The 17675-nt window shown below is 47.8% G+C and overlaps 1 protein-coding gene across 3 annotated transcripts in view; it reads right to left on the bottom strand.

Annotated features, from left to right (window-relative positions):
• RASGRF1 (Ras protein specific guanine nucleotide releasing factor 1) overlaps positions 1-17675 on the bottom strand; it is a 68102-nt gene that overhangs the window by 33440 nt on the left and 16987 nt on the right. For all 3 annotated transcript variants that reach the window (XM_061595596.1, XM_061595597.1, XM_061595598.1), the window contains exons 3-5: positions 14637-14784; positions 9467-9559; positions 2935-3188 (exon numbers count right to left, since the gene is read on the bottom strand). In XM_061595596.1, the coding sequence (XP_061451580.1) occupies positions 2935-3188; positions 9467-9559; positions 14637-14784 (495 nt within the window). The remainder of the gene's footprint in view (positions 1-2934; positions 3189-9466; positions 9560-14636; positions 14785-17675) is intronic.

Here is a 17675-nt window from a genome sequence, read left to right as displayed (position 1 = left end):
CTGCTTTTCCCAGGAAGGTGCAGCTGGTTTAACAGAGGATCATCTGGTTCTTCACCATTGCCTCTTTCTTCTTCCTCTTTGTTGTCTTTGCATTCTTTGCTGGTTCTTGATGGTACAACTTTTTATGTGGCTTTCCCCCTTCTTTTTCATGTTTTCAAACGCTACTTTTCTTTTGTCTCCTTCCATATTTAAGAGATACAAGAGGTCACACATTAAAGAAAGACTCAGACCAGAAAACAAACTAGCTCAAACTTTCCCTGAAGGTTCATCTTCAGTAAACCTTCTGAACTGAGATGTGCCAGCCTCTCGGTGATGCTCTTGGCCTCTTTCTGTTTGGATAAGCCTGGTCATACTGTGCACAACTCAGAACTCCTGTGCAAAGAGGGACCGGCACTTGGTCACACATGCTTTGTCGGCATACGAAAAAAGGGGCCAGATAAGAAGAGGCAACCAAGCAGGGTGATGGGCCTTTTGCCTGCTGCTACCTTTTGCGCTGGAATATCTGACAGTGGAAGAATCAGGCAGTGAGGGAAATATTTTAACAGCAGCCCAGAAGGAAGCATTGCTCTTTTGCTTCCTGCTGAAACATCACTTCTGCTGCTTTCTCACTCTCACTAGTGCATCTCTGGGGAGGATGGGACTTTCATCCACAGCCACAGTGCAGCTCCTCAAAGGGCTGGGAGGGATGGACTGTTGTTCATCAGCAGGACACATGGAAGTGAGATGGTGACAATAATGAACCGTTTTGTGGCATTTCTGGTGACGCCGTCCATGACAGCTGTTCTGGCATTCTTCTAGTCAAGGAGATGGTTCACAGAAGCTTAGTCCACTGGGTCACCACAGGTACAATAAACCATCCTGGGAATGTGGGTTTGGGGGGTATTTTTTTAGTTGAGCCACAAATGCAGAAATGATCAAATGTGTTGTGTTTGAGAGCTGCTTGTAGTATGATGAAAATGTAGAAGTTTAAAGTGTTGTAGCACAAACTGTAGCTTCATGGGAATACTACAGCATTGCAAAAGGGTATACAGTGATACACAAAAATACAGAGGTGTATGCTCTGCTCATAGTAGGTCTGGGTTGGCACTTGAGAAGACTGGGCGTGGGGCTAACCAGGGCCAGGGTGTGGGTGGGAATGGTTAATGGGCCTCAGGGCCCAGATGATCAGGGAGGCAAGCCAGTCCCTAGGAGAGAGGCCCTCCCTTGATGCTGTGGCCATGCCTGTCAGGCCAGTCTTCCTTCCCTGATGTCTTTTGCACGAGCTACCACAGACCTGAACTTACAAGCTCTGAACAGGGTGGTTCATAACAGATGCTCTTGGAGGTCACTGATTCATAGGGTCACCATAAGTCGTAATCGACTGGAAGGCACATAACAACAACTGCAGGACAGGATTCAGCATAGGGTGGCAGGGCTGCTGACCAGCCCCCAGTTCTAGAACTGGAGGCTCCACTCCTGCCCCCCTGAATGAGGCCCCCATTGACCTGTTTTCACAGTGCTGCCCCCTGGCTATAAGCACCAGAAGATTTCATTTGTGCCCAGGCCAACAGGATTTTGAGGAGGCTGTTAAGCCCACAATGGCATGCCAGGCTTGGCACTTTCCACTGCTGGGAATGATCTAATGTATCAGTAGCTATAACAACAGAAGTACTCTGGGAGGGGGCGTGTTGAGCAACAGGCAAGGTGACCTCAGCTGCGAGCAGAGGAGAAGCTGCTTGGGCCTGGATGTGGAGCTCAGAGAGTTCCCGGCCCTGGCAGGGTTTAGCACAATGCTCCATTGTTCCTAGTTTGCTGCAGATGAAAGCCACTTTGGTCAGCATGCTCCTTCAAGAGGGAAGGAAGACCACCCCACAGCGAGCATGTCAGAGAGTCTCTCTGTCTCACAGCCATACATGTGGGCATGCACGCATACACCCATGTGCGGACTGACACATCTGTACAAGGCAGTATCTACCATATTCTGAAATACATGCCTCCAGCCTAGGTACAGCCCATCTTCAGAGGCGGTGACATTCAGCCAGAAGTGAGGCAGTTGCTGCATGAGGGTCTTTGGTGCCCAGCAGGCTCCTTACAGTTTGGCTGGCCCCTCGAGGGATCCTGCACTTCAGACATCCCCCTTGCCTGCCTACATGACTGATTCCAATATTCCTCAATTAGATTGTGGGGCAGGCAAGTCTACCCACTGGCTTACATACACTGCCCTGTGCACCTGATGCTTGCATAACCTATCCATAAATACACACTAGACCTGGAGTGGGGAACATCTGTGGGCCTCCAGACGTGATTCAACTCCAAATTCCATCAGCCCCACCAGCTAGTATGGCCGATGGTCAGGGGTGATGATGGGAGTTCTTGTCTAGCAATGTCTGGAGGACTCCTGCCATTATCAAAAGCCTCTTGAATGTCCAAGTATATTATGTCTCCTGCATCACTCCAGTGACATTACTTTTTAATTTGTTGGTAAGCCCTAGAACTTCATCTCTTGTCACCTCTACTCGACTCAGTTCTTCAGGCCCCCTCCCTGAAAAAAAATCAGTTCATTTAAAGGAACCTGCTCTGTGTCTTTTGTGGTGAAGACAGACATAAAGAATTAATTCAGCTTCCTTGCATTTAATAGTTCAGCCACCTCATCGACTGGTTTCCAGCTTTTGAATAAGAAAGCTGTTATTGTTGGTCTTAAGGTTTTTAGCAATATGCTCCTCAAATACTTCTTTTTTTTTGCTTGCAGAAATAAAATAAAATAATGTTATTTTATTTTAACCAAATCTATAAGCCACCTAGCAGACTTTTTTAGAAGTTGAAAGGCAGGATGCAAATCTAACACAAATAAACAAAACCAATGTTTGGGCACCTTCTTCTCTTACACCCGAGAAACCCTGGAATATCAAGTAGTGTTCCTCAAGCCTGGCATCGCCAGCACCGGCTTCCACTCACCTGTTCAGGAAGATGCTGCTGACATCATCGTGGGTGATGGGGGGCTTTTTGGAGCTGGCCGCCATCCTCAGTGGGCGCAGGAAGTTGTTGACCAGAATGTGCAGCTGCTGCACATACTCTGCCTCAGCTTCCAACATGCTGAAGACCACTTGGTTCCTTTTCCGCATGCTGTCAGCGTGAGGGGAGCGAATGTAGTCTTGGATGATGGTCTTCCATTTCCTCCTGCATAGCCAACCCCGTAAAAAGCTCTGGACCTGATTAAAGACAAGGAGTTCCATAAGACGATTGTGCAAAGCAAGAGACCAACCCGGGGTGAGCGTCAGGGTGGAGCTTCGAGATTAACAAAGGCAGATCCCAGCAAGATTTCCTGACATTCATTCCCGCTTTGCAGTGGGAGAGCAGCTGCCTTGCATGCAGAGGGTCCCAGGCTCAATCCCCATCATCTCCAGGTAAGGCTGGGAGAGGCTCTTGCCTGAAACCCTGGAGAGCTGCTGCCAGTCAGTGCAGTCAAAACTGAGCTAGATGGCTCAGTGGTCTGACCTGGTGTAAGGCAACTTCCTCTGTTCCTATGTTCATTGGCCTCATTTTGTGTGGGATGAAATAAACCCCTCCATCCCTTCCACATCACAAATCTGCAAGTATCCCCCTGAAATGAGATACTGAATTTATAGTAACGTCCTCTGCATTTATATAATACATATAATAAGCACAGAGGCATATATAATATATGCACATAGGTACATATTAAAATGCAGACTTGGAAGGCATGAATCTGCTCTAGGTCCAGAATCTATTTCAATAGCTGGGCTCATATGAAACAACAGAGTGCTTCTGAACACGTGTGAAGTGCCTTCTCTTCTGGAAAATCCACAACCAGCCCCAAATAAATCTGGGTGGAAAGAGAAGCACTTCTGTATAATGCTTAGGGCTGATGAGCCCTGGGTCCTTAGATTTTGGAAGTGAAAATATCATATGTCCTACATTTTTGCACTTCTACCTGCCAATCCCACTCCCAGTAAAGGCATTGATTGACCTATTTTCAAGACTAACACACACACAGGCCCCAGATGGTATACGAATAGAAACATTTGCTACAGATGACATAATGCATTGTTGTTGTTTAGATTTATTGCCTGCCCTTCATCCAATGGTCCCAGGGCAGGTCACAACAGTTTTGAAACACATCATTAAAAACAGTTTCAAACAACCTAAAATCACAGTTAAGAGCAGTTCAGAACATTAATTCAAATATATGAATGTGCCTTTCTAGCCCAGTACTGCTGACTCTGACCCGCAGTGGTTCTCAAGGGTCTCCAGCAAGTTCTCCCACCTCTTGCGACCTGATCCTTGTGACCAGAGAGCTATGGCTCCCTGAAATGCTGGCCACTTTTGTGTGGTATCCTGTTCTGTGGGCACTTGAGGCTCACAAATATTAGACAGCTGCCATCGCTGTTATTTTTTGGTGCCTACTGAAGACCGTCCTCTTTCGACAAGCCATTTAAGCAGAGACCTTACCCCACTCTGTGTCTGTGTTGGAATGGCTTTTTAAAATGCTTTTAAAAGCTGTTTTTAATATGTTTTGTTTTAATATATTTTGAAAGATGTTTTGTTTTAATAAGTTTTAAAGTCTTTTGTTTTTAAGATGTTTTAGAGTGCTCTTAGTGGTTTTGTTTCCCAACCTGACTCCTTTTGGGAGGAAAGGTGGGATATACATTTAATAAATAAATAAATGATAAAACAATAAAGTACAGTCTGGCGAAGTCAAGTCAAGACAGGTAAAGGCTGGAAAGTCAAGTCATGGCAAGCAAAGTCAGATCAAGCAGGCAAAGGCTGGTCAGAAGCTCGTACACAAACAGAAATAAAACAGGACCTTGGATAGCTCCAAGTGAGCCCTGCCGGTTGCCGCTCTCCTGGTGAGGCAGCTGTCCAAAGTGGTGGTCCCAGCAGAGAGCCAAACCCAAGGGAAGCCTTATGTAGGCTGACAAGGCCTATAGGCTGGCTCTTTCCACCTCCCTGGGGGAGATGGCTGGGTTGTTAAAGGGCCTCGCCTGATTTTGCTGAGGTTGCTTTCTGCAAGCCTGGGAAGGCAGAAGTACTGCAGGGCCCTCATCCTCTGAATGTGAAGTGTCCTGTGTTTGGGAGGGCCCCAATTGAGTACCAGGGGTTCTCTCATGAGGAAGCAGCCTGAGCCTCACTCTCATTAGAGTCCGCCACCAGGCACTGCAAGGACTGGGGGTCTCATGACACCTGGTTGGGAGCTGTAGCTTTCCTCTGCGGGCATCACAGGGTGCTCCTGAAAAGAGACACCTGCGCCTTACCCCACCTCCCAAGGACATTGCCACATTCATCACAAGAAGCTGACTGTGGAGAAGTTGCAGCCTGTTCTGGATCCCTGAGGAGCCCCACCTGCTCCCCAGAAAGCAGACTCTTAATGAGCCCCAAATGATGCTGTTGTGAGCCCAATGAAGAGGCTGCAGGGTGACCCTCCCCCTCCCCCCTTCAGTCATCTTTGCTTGGAATCTCTTTTTTGGGTGACCAACAGCCTCAGTCTCTCCAGGATCTACCTCAATCAATGCAAGGTTTCTATCTAAGGGCTGAGAGGAGGTTTCCATGCAAGTGACCCTGTGACTGCAAGGAAGTGCTAATGATGAGGGATAAGAATGAATAAACAAAATGTAGCCTGGATATTCTTTGGTGGCAACTGCTTCCTGCCTTTTAGAAAACATCACTGCCTGGCAAATGCAAGCAGCCAGTCAGGAGTACTGCTTCAGGGATCCATCTGCCGCCACCCCCACCTCCCCTGCTGCTGAACATGGACATGCAGCTGCATGAAGAGGTCATCTGGGTATTTGGAGAGCAGGGGCATCAATATGCAGATAACACCCACCCAGATCTCTCTCTTTTTTCCATCATAAGCGAAGGAGCCACTTGAAATCTGGAGGTCGTCCTAGTGCTGTGCTGGATATGGGCTAGCAAATGGAGAATTAATCCAGACAAGGCAGGTGTTTGGGGGCAGTCCGAAATCTAATCCAGGAATGGGCACGCCGCCTATTATGGGCGAAGGAGCACTCCCTCGGAAAGTTCAGGTCCACAGCCTGGCAAAGCTTCTGGACCAGCAGCTATGGCCAAAAGTGCCTTTGCACAGTTTCAGTCTCTTGGCTCTAAAACACCCTCCCCTGGGAGGCCCACCCCATCCCTTATTCTCCGCATTTGAAAGGACATGAAATGCTTCTTTTACAGCATGCATTAATGTCATTTGATGCACTGAACTGAGTGGCAGGTGTTTTGTTTTGCATCTTGCTTGTTTGGGTTTATTGCTTTTAGTTGTTTTTTTGTAAGCTGCTTTAAGGGCTCCTTGTGGAGCTGAAAGGTGGCATTAAAATACCAGGATAAACAAACATTTCATATCTGTTTCCTGGCAAATCTCACTCAGCCAGTGCATGGGAAAGGTCATCCACCACCGCCCATACATCAGATGCTGTGCATGACTGCATGTGGGACCTTGGCCAGCAGAGTCCCCAAGGCAGAGGCCCCTCCTCCCAGGGGTGCCCTTGCAGCGCTTTGCTGGGAAGTCTGCGTCTGTGGCTGGAGACTCTAGAGTGGCTTAATGATTTGCCATCACACAACTTTGTGCCTGAGTGTTATAGACCAGGAGGTCTGAGAAGAGGATGAGCTTATTTATCTTTAAAATTTGCAAGCTGCTTTTTGAGGAAGTCCACAAAGGGGCATTCAACAACATTTAGAATATAAGCACACACACACACACACACACACACACACACACACACACACACACACACACACACATACATTAAAAAAACAGCAGAAAAAGCAAACCACAAAGACAGCTAAAGACCAAACAGTAACTGAATCAGTCCAGACTGAAGGGTGGCATAAAGAGAAGCCCCTTCATTAACATCTAAAAACCAAGAAGGATCACAGGGCTAGACGGGCCTCCTGAGGGAAAGAGTTTCAGCGTCTGAGTGCCACAACCAAGAAGTCCCTGCCGCACCTTCCCAATAAGCAGATATTGAAGGACAAGTAGGACCACGCAGGAACATTAAGTATCCTGGACCCAAACCATTCAGGCCTTTAAAGGGGACACCCAGCACCAGGGCTGGCACCAGGCATGTCAGGGCCCTTGGGCACCAGCCTGCACTGGGCCCTGGCACCCGCACGCATGCCCCACCTACTTACCTTTCTCTTGAAGTGAATGCTGCCCATGCTGTGCGTGCGTGCCTGCCATCAACAAGATGGTGGCAGAGTCTTCCCTAAGGGGCTGATGCCGCCACTGCCATCTTGGTTGATGGCACGCATGCATGTTATGCATGCACATACCTGCCATCAACTAAGATGGCAGCAGGGGCATCAGCTCCTTAGGGAAACCTTGGCCACCATCTTGGTTGATGGCAGGTTTGCGCCCATAGTGCAGCCAGCATTTCCTTCAAGGGAGAGATAGTTGAGGCATGTAGGCAGGCTTTGCAGGCCTGCGTGGTAGTAGGGGGGGTGCCTGGGACCTCCCTCTCTGTGATCCACAGCAGAGTCAGGAGCTGATGCTGATGCAGATCGCGGAAGGGAGCCCTACCTACCCACCCTAAGGAGGGACTCTCGGCCAGGGCCCAACCTGGGCACCTCTGGGGCCAGCCTCGCCCAGCACTTTGACCCCGGCTCACAAACAAGCCAGGGGGCAACAAAGATTTTCCTTTCCAGTCTTCAACCACCTGCATGCTGCTGTATGCTTCGCTTCTCTTCCAAACAGGGCTTTTTGAGGGAGAGCTGGTTGAGAGACCTGGGGGAATCAAACAGTGACTTCCTGGGTGCAATCTCTGTTTACCCTTCATAATATCACCATGACAAAGACATTGCCAGGACCTTCCCCTGCTCTGAGAAGCGCAGAACAGCAGCACATGCACGTGTTTACACAAGCCTTCCCCAAAAGGACACCCTCCAAATGTTTTGGACTACAAAACACCAGCCTAGTGTCGCCACCTCCTCTCCTCCTCTTCCCCTTTCTTGGAGTTTAATGGCATTGCAAGGCCAGAGAAGAGGCCCTTTTACCACCACCTACTGGCTCTAAAATAATTACACCTCAATTATCCCAGCCGTTTGGGACTCCACCTCCCATCAGTCCTGGCCAGCATGGCTGAGGTTGATGGGAGTTGGAGTCCAAAAGCCCTGGAAGGCAATAGGCTGGGGATTACATCACTTTAAGGTCTCTGAAATTTCACACTGCACTTTATTCTGTTAGTCTGACGATTTCTTACCTGGTATTTTCCGCAAAATATTTGATCTTTCACATACAATTTATTTATTTATTTATTTATTGTACTTGTATACCGCCCCATAGCCGAAGCTCTCTGGGCGGTTTACAGTAACTGAAAACATCAAAACAAATACAATTTAAAACAGATCTTATAAAAACAATTTAAAACACAATTTAAAAATTTAAACAGTATAGAACACGTGCTAAAATGCCTGGGAAAAGAGGAAAGTCTTGACCTGGGGCCGAAGAGATAACAGTGTTGGCGCCAGGCGCACCTCATCACCCAGATCATTCCATAATTTGGGGGCCACCACTGAGAAGGCTCTCTCCCTTGTTGCCGTCCTCTGAGCTTCCCTTGGAGTAGGCACCTGGAGGAGGGCCTTTGATCTTGAACGTAGTGTATGGGTGGGTTTGTATTGGGAAAGGCGTTCCATCAGGTATTGTGGTCCCAAGCTGTGTAAGGCTTTATAGGTCAAAACCAGCATCCTGAATTGAGCTCGGAAACATACAGGCAGCCAGTGCAAGCAGGCCAGAATCGGTTTTATATGTTCGGACCATCTGGTCCCTGTTACCAATCTGGCCGCTGCATTTTGCACAAGCTGCAGTTTCCGAACCGTCTTCAAAGGCAGCCCCAAGTAGAGTGCATTGCAGTAATCTAATTTGGAGTTCTGGAATTCTAGTGGAATATAGTGCGAGTTTAGCACTAATTCTTGTGATAAATAATACCAGAAACAATCCATTTGCAAGCTTGGGAACCTGGAAAATCACAGGAGTTTTTCACTAGCTGCAGCCGCTCACGCTACAGGCATCCCAGCATGCAGTGCATTCCCGCCCTTTAGGTGCTGACAGAAATTGTACTGGTGTTCTGGCATAGGCACCAGTAGCAGTAGCATTTCCCACACACTCCCCTGTGTCCATACAACTAAAATACACACACACACACACATATATATATGTCAGATGCTAAAGGGAGAGGGCTTGCATGGCGACAGGAACGGGATCTCAGACCTCCTACAGAGTGGGGAACTACAGTGTGCATGTGTATAATGGGTGATGAACGAAACCAAGATGTTGCTCATTGCAGCCATGTGGAAGACAGTTGCGCAAAATGCCAATATATCGGCTGAAGAAGCTACAGTTCCTGAATGCAACAGGTACTGCAGTGTGAAAGGGATTTTAGAAATTGGGACAAAAGCGCCACCATTTTAACCCTTTAAATCAGTGCAATCAGCTCCCTGTGTGAAAACAGCCAGAGCAGCCAGAGCCTACCTTCTTGATCTTCTTGATGTCACTATCATCATCATTTGGCGCATTGGTCTGATTGGACTGGATGCGCTCGTTGTCCTTCAGCAAGGCTGCAATCTGGGAGCAGACAGAAAAAGAGAGGTGAAGGGGAGGGGATTGGCATGGTAACAAGCTAGCCTCACTCAGGGGCCCACCAGAAGGAAAGTGCCTAGCAAGAAATCACCTGGCGGGAGGATGCACTTCCAACAATATGCATGGAACCCCAAGCGATGCCAAGGAGTAGATGCGGTTTTTTATATTCAGTTTTTTATAATTTGGTTTTATATATTGATTAGATAACAGTATATTACGTATACAAGACATTTGACCTCTGTATTCCTCTCTACTTATTTGCTTAGTCCAGGTTTATACATATTAGAGAAGCTTTGTAAGAATTTCCCAATTTGGGGTGTGTGTATAATCGTGTGACATTTTAGGTGAAGTTTTATTTTGTATTATGTTCCATTTTAGTTGTCCCTTTTCCTTATTGATTAAAGTTTATTCGTCAGCCTTCAGCAGATCATAGTATTGTTCATTTAATAGATAAATTCATAAATGTTGTATTATAGTTTATATTTTTAAGTATTTCTTAAAACTGATTTTAATGTTGTTTATATGTATACTTTTAAAGATTGCCTTTGACAAAGGGTTCTTTGATACCCAAAATGCGTTGGGCTGCAATAAACAATTGCCACTTTTATTTTTGGCTGGTTGCTAGCTTGGCACTTCAGTGGTTTTCCTCTCTTTGCGCTGAAGGCAAGAGTCCCCACCCACCCACCATCTTAATGGGGAAATGAAGGTGACCATGGTGTTGTGTGCTTTGAAGCACGTGCAGCCCCCCCCCCTTGAGAGCAATGTTTAAAACAGCCCTGCAGCAATATCCATTGCATTTATCTACATCTGGCAGCTTTGCAGGGTGGACAGAGACCACTCCTGAGTGGTTCACACAATAACCATGCAGTGTTGCTTGCATATCTTATACCCCCATTGCAGGCTGGAGGACTGTGCTGAAAAATGGGCTAGCTCAGCACAGCCCTGCAATGTGGTTTATTGCAATACTGCAGGTCAGATGTGGGGGTGAGGCTGGTTTGAATTCTAAGTAAAACATCCCCCATACCACACCACCAAAGGTCAAGCCACTTAAATTGCCTCACTGAGACCTCCTCCTGGGCCAGATCAATAGGTTGCATCCTGAAGCATCCATTTAAACTGGTGTAAATGTTCAAAAATGGGATGAATAAATGATTTTTCACAAGAATTGTCACCCAAGTCAGAGCATAGACTCCTTGTCTTTGAAGTTAACTTTTCCTTTTTCAGCCCCTTCCCGCCACAGACTGAGCAGGTCACACAGAAGGCAACATTTTGGTGCAGGGCCTGTTTGCATGGTCCAACGGATGAGATGCAAAACATTCATTTCCATGCAAAGAAAACTCCTAAATAAATTGAATCCAAGCATACAAATGAGCTGGGAGGTGTGAAGGAAAGATTGGTTTAGGGGAAATGACATCACAAGAACAACAAATCAGAGATGCCTGTGGGCTTCATCCCTCGCAAGCTGCTCCCATTCAGCTGGGGTTGCCCCTAGCAACCAGATGCAGAGCAGCCTCCTTCAGAGCCCTGGTGTTATTTTTAAACATCACACCCCCTCTTTTTAAGTGGTGTTGCCCATATGCCATACACATGGGTGTACTGGGGAGCTAGCAAAGCAGGGAAAGGGGGTAGGTTGTTATGGGGATTCAGAGCAATGCATGGAGATGGTAGCTTTTTAAAAGACTGTTCCCTAGCTGGAGACTGGGGCTGCACATGCTCAGAGACCAGCAAGTCCTTACTAGCTAGAGTTGGGGGGGGCTGGAAGGAAAGGAGGCCCCTGCCCCTGTGCCTATAGTGGGGGGGTGATGGTCACAGGACACTCCACATCAGGTGCTTCCTGGGAGAGTTCTGCAAAGCCACGGGATCCCTCCCCTGCCCCACTAGTCAGGTGAGCACACACCATAAATTTAAGGCACATGGATTCCCCCAAAGAATCCTGGGAACTCTAGTTCACACCTCACAGAGCTACATTTCCCAGCACGCTTAACAAATGACCGTTGCAAGGATTCTTTGGGGAAAGCCATACACTATCTGTATGGTGTGAAGACACAAAGGCTGCTTGCGAGAGAAAGTCTTTGTCCCCCGTTGACACTCATTCCCATTCATCTGGAGGGAGGGAGGGAGGGAGGGAGGGAGAGAGCACAAGAAAAATATAGACGTTTAAAAGGGGAAGGCCCTGGGCTCAGAGAGTGTCCACCCTCAGGCACACACCTGAGGCCAATTTCTCCTGCCCCTCCCCTCTGACACGTCCCTTAAACTGGGAAAGAGAAGGCCCCTTTTGTGTCTAGGACCACCACGAGGAGCCTCGCAGCGCCCAGCCTAAGAGACAGCATTTGGATGAACACTCGACTGAACCCAACACAAGACAGAAACACTTTTTGTGGGACTAAATGTAAATGTGCTGCCTTCAAGTCGATTCTGACGTATGGCGACCCTATGAAGAGGGTTTTCATGAGGCTGAGAGGTAGTGACTGGCCCAGTGGGCTTCATGGCTAATGTGGGGATTCGAACCCTGGTCTCCCAGGTCATAGTCCAACACCTTAACCACTGCACCACACTGGCTCTCACTTTTGTGAGACTAGACCTGCTTAATTTAAAAGGCATCACTGTTGGGAGTGGCCTGATGGGGTGGGGTGGGGCGATGGGGGCATGCAGGGTGTGGGAATAAGGGAAAAATTCAGCCTCAGCTTTAATATCTTTATGATATGAAAATGTTATGGATTTTTGGATGAAGATGTGGTGGAAGGATAAACCACTCTTTTAAATATTAACACATTCCACTCACATTTAATAGGATTGTTTAAATCAAAGAAATAAAAAGAGTAGCTGTATTCTAGGCTAGAGATGGAAAACAAGAAAACAAGGAAACAGAGCTGTGTAAAAAACAAGAGGAGTATCACAATAAAATATTGCTGGAGAGGGAGAGGCTTCAGAATCCCCCTTCAAAAGCTTCCCCGCCTGAGAAAGGAGAGACTGAAAGGTGCATATTGGGCCAGCTGACAGCCAGCTCCACTTAGCCACCCCTCGAAGCATGTCCCTCCGCAGGTAGGGAGTTGTCTGGCAGTCGGGGGCTCCCCACTTGAGAAGGGATGGAGAGGAGGGAAGGGGGGAAGAGCAGAGGCTTGATGGCCTCCTCTGATCTGCACGTGAGCACATCTCATTTCCCCATTTTGGGATCTCTCTCTCTCTCTCTCTCTTTCTCTTTCTTTCATGTGCACCTTGGGTTCACTTCCCCCAAGTCTGCTGGTACCATTGTGTCATGATTTTGGCTACGTAAGGGCCCATGAAGTTGGGAAATGGGGTGATAAAACAACAACCAAGAAGAGAGGGGGTAATTCTGGGGGAACATAGAACTTTGGCAGGTGACTACCTTGGGCACATAAGCCAAGTAAAAAGGAAGGGAAAAGGACCTTTGGTGCCGGGATCCCTGCCCCATCACCAGCTCCTATCACCCAATCGCAGCCAGGGGGCCTTTTCAAATCCTGCCATAGTTTCCTGAAAGGCCACGGGTGTGTCCATTGCTTCCCAAGTTATGAAAGGGACCTGTCTTGGCAACTGAACATGGACCTGCTCATACAAAAATGGAACACAGAAACTGGCCTTTGTGAGGTGCCCGGCCTTTTGCTAACCTGCGCCAGGAGGCAGATAGAGAACTGGTGCCCTCTGCCCTTTCAGAAGGAGTCTCCTCTCCCCCAGTGAGCCTGCCAACTACTGAACTACAAGGCTGGCTCTAAAGCAGTGCAATTTATTTATAATTAGGTGTTATCAAACAGATCATATTCAGAACAAAATGAACTCACTTCTGATATTAGCCATGCTAACAGCTGAAACAATTCCTTTGCAACAGCAGGAGTTACTGGCTGGGCTGCAGATAGAATCCTTTACACAGGAGAAGGGCCTGCTTTGCCCTTTTAAAACTCAGTAAGAAAATTTGCACATCAAAGCAGAAGATCATTTGATCTGTGCTTCAAAGGGTATGTGGGTGAGGGGAACAACACAAAGTCCAACAACAAGAGTTCAAAGGCTGAGGCAAACTAATTAAGCACTAACATATTGATAGTTCCTGGATTATTCATTGCTCAATATTTTTCAACTATACAGTGTGTGGCTGGTGCTCTTCCTGCATCCAAATATTGTGATCCTCCAGGCTGAAACTTAGAAGGATGTCTTGACCCCTGACATTTATGCCTGTGGTGAGGTCAGGTACTTTTGGAATATGCCATGTTTTCAGATTAGGGGTCTTCCGGGCATTGGGGTGACGCTCCTTCCAAGATCCCTGTCTGATGCCAAATCTTGCCCAGCTGATAACATCCCACTCAACTGCTGCAGTGTTTTAGCTAATAATGTCTCATGCATGGCCATCATTTGGTTACTTGCGCAACATCGAGTGGTGCCTCCCCAAAGGAGAAACACTCCAGAGACTTGGTCCTCAAAACATCATTCAGACATGATTTTTTTTTCAAGCAGAGGCAGGCCACACATTCAGCACCTGCATGTGGATGTGCCATCCTGTTTCATGTGGCATTTTCACGTGGGACGCCCTGAACCTGTACACCTCCAGACTATGCCACTTTCCCCACGGACTTCTTTTACATGATGATGATGATGATGTATTAAATTGCTTATGAGTCTTTCTCAAAACAGCCCAAAGCAACTTGCAGAAATACAAAAACATTTCAAACTATAAAATATATAAAATATACAAAGTTTAAAACAAAAGAATAAACAACAATAAATCTACATTTTCCTAAAAACACATGCTATAAAATTCACAAAATTAAAACTGGCAGAAAAACAATTCACACACACACAAAATCTAATGATCAGTAAAAACAACCCTTCACATGCCATCAAGCACTGAAGAGGAGAGAAAATGCAAATGGGAATCTGCCCCTCGCTGGCCAAGCACTGCCCCCCTCGCTCAGAACGTGGCAGTGTGTTTCTCCAACATGGAGGGTGCAATGGATACAGTACCCAGTTGTCTGAATGGGGCCTGAAATGACCAACCACACAGTTCCTTTGCCCTTTGAATAATTGGCATGCTTTGGGGGCCAGGCCCCATTACCTCAGATTTCAGGCGCTCAGTCTCTATTTCCCCATCTTCAATTTGTTGCCTAAGTTGCTTGGCAACTGTTTTCTCCGTTTCCACAATCTGAAGTAAATGGAGGTACTTCTGCATTAAACCTTCATGCTCTGTAGCAAGAGTCCTATAACTGTTATATAGACAACAGGAGTTAAAACATGTCTCTCCTTCCATCCTTCTTCTGACTGCTGCTCGTCCTCCACCCACGGCTAGGCACCCAGGACCACCCCCCCATGTAGAAGCAATGGGACATGGAGGAATGTCCATTTGGGAAATCAGGTCCACAACCGGTGGGAAGTGCTGTCATTGGGATGGACTCTGATGGCTGCAGTTGCTTCCTCCAGCCATGCCTGCTGCCACTGCTATTGGTAAAGTCTGTGGCAGGCAAGAGCCAGCCCTGCCAGGCAACCAAGTGGCCACAGAATTCATCACGGGGAACACAAGTCTCCTGCTGCGATTCAGGACATGCCCTTCTCCTGCCACTGCTCAGCTGGAGTTTTTCACGACACCCCTTCATGCTGCCAGCATGCAGAGCAACACTAAGAGCCATCGCCAGTTTAAGGTCAGTATAGCACAGCGGAGAGGAGAGCCTGACTGGGAGTCCAGAGTCTGGGAGTCCAAATCCCCGCTCATGTCTCCTGGGCATCAAGGGCCAGCTAAAGATCACCCTGCAGCGAGTGGCTCAGGGGTTACATGCCCTGCCACCTGTGCAGCCGTGGGCAAGCTGAGGAATCCCAAGTAGCCCAGTTGCCCCCCAGCTGGCAGTTGCAGACAAGGAAGGGGCTGGCTTGTACAGCTGTGGCAATCTGGGGAGGACTAGCCTCAGAGGGAGGCCATGGGAAAACCCCTCTGAACACCGCTTACCATGAACACCCTATTCATAGGGCAGCCATAAGTCGGGATCGACTTGAAGGCAGTCCATTTCCATTTTCCATTTTGTGAAACGTTGGAGAGGGGTGGGGGTTAATTAAAAAGGACCTCAAGCAACAAGGCTTCCACTTGAGACTGTGGAGATGATCTGCAGTTGAAGAAGATGGGACTGGGTCGAGGGGCCTGATTCAGCATGAAGCAACTTTCCATAGTCAGCTATTCAAACTAGAAATGATTAGGTCCGAATTTGCTGTTTTAAGATATAAATTTTTAGCTTAATTTTAATTGCCTGTTATGCTTTTCAGTGCACAGGTGACTTCCCAGTTCCTGTCTCAGTTACCATCAGAGCAACCCTGTGTGATTGGGCCAAGACAGCCTGACTTACCACAGCCATACACAACCTGGTGCCCTCCAGATGCTCTGGGCTACAACTCCTATCAGCCCCAGTCAGTGCAGCGGTATGATGGGAATTGTAGTCCAAAACATCTGGAAGGCACCAGGTTGGGGAAGGCTGGCTTACTCTGTGCCAACCAGTACATTTACAGCTAAGGGGACTGGAAACAAAGCCCTATGAGGAGAACCTGAAAGAACTGGGCATGTTTAGCCTGGGGAAGAGAAGTGATATGATAGCACTCTTCAAGTACTTGAAAGGTCGTCGCACATAGGAGGGCCGGGATAATAATAATATAATAATAAAATTTTATTTATCAGACGCCCATCTGTCCGACCGAACGGACACTCTGGGCGACGTACAATATAAAATACAATCTCAACATATACATAATCATCATAATACTAATATCATAACATCTCATCTAACAGACCATCCTACGCTAATACAGTATAAAATCTAGCCCACCCCAGAGATCCCGTAGGCCTGCCTAAAGAGCCAGGTCTTCAAGGCTTGGCGAAAAGTCAACAGGGAGGGGGCACGCCGAAGGTCAAAGGGAAGCAAGTTCCAGAGGGTGGGGGCCACGATCGAAAAAGCCCTCTCCCTGGTCCGCACCAACCAAGCTGTCTTCGTCGGTGGGACCGAGAGAAGGTCCTGTGAGGCTGATCTTGTTTGGTGGCATATTTTGTGATACTGGAGGCATTCCTTCAGATAAACTGGGCCGGAACCGTATAGGGTTTTAAAGGTTAAAACCAACACCTTGAATTGGGCCCGGTATACAACTGGCAACCAGTGTAATTCAATCAACACTGGGGTGATATGATCGTGGTGGCGGGTCTGCTTTATTAAGCGCGCCGCCGCATTTTGTACCAGCTGGAGTTTCCGGACCGTCTTCAAGGGTAACCCCATGTAGAGCGCATTACAGTAGTCTAATCGAGAGGAGATCAGGGCATGTATCACTCACGGGAGCAGATGTATGGGAAGATAGGGTCGCAGTCTCTGTACCAGATGACGGTGGTACCAAGCTGCCCGGCTCACTGCAGAAACCTGAGCCTCCATAGACAGCTGGAAGTCCAAGATGACCCCGAGACTGCGGACCTGGTCCTTCAGGGGCAAATTCACCCCATTAAGTATCAGGTCAAAATCACCCAACCTTCTCTTGTCCCCCACCAGTAACACCTCGGTCTTATCGGAGTTCAGCTTCAGCCTGTTCTCTCCCATCCATCCACTTACAGACTCCAGGCACTTGGACAAGGTATCCACAGCCAACTCTGGTGAGAATTTAAATGAGAGATAGAGCTGCGTGTCATCCGCATATTGATGGTACTGCAGCCCAAAACTCCTGATGATGGCTCCCAGCGGTTTCACATAAATGTTAAATAGCATGGGGGAGAGGATAGAACCCTGTGGCACACCACAGTTGAGGGGCCAAGGGTCTGAAACCTCATCCCCCAACACTACCCGTTGATATCTACCAGAGAGATAGGAACGGAACCACTGTAAAACAGTGCCTCCTATTCCCAATCCCTCCAGGCGACTCAACAGGATACCGTGGTCGACGGTATTGAAAGCCGCTGAGAGGTCCAGGAGGACGAGGAAGGTATGTTCTCCCCTATCCAACGCCCTCCTCATATCATCCACCAGAGCGACCAAGGCTGTTTCAGTTCCGTGTCCAGTCCTGAAGCCCGACTGGAAAGGATCTAAATAATCTGCTTCCTCCAAGTGTGTCTGTAGCTGCTTTACCACCACTCGCTCAATCA

Source organism: Rhineura floridana, chromosome 14 (assembly GCF_030035675.1).
Source record: "Rhineura floridana isolate rRhiFlo1 chromosome 14, rRhiFlo1.hap2, whole genome shotgun sequence".
Classification (NCBI taxonomy): Eukaryota; Metazoa; Chordata; class Lepidosauria; order Squamata; family Rhineuridae; genus Rhineura; species Rhineura floridana.
This window is presented reverse-complemented; position numbering and strand designations above follow the sequence as displayed.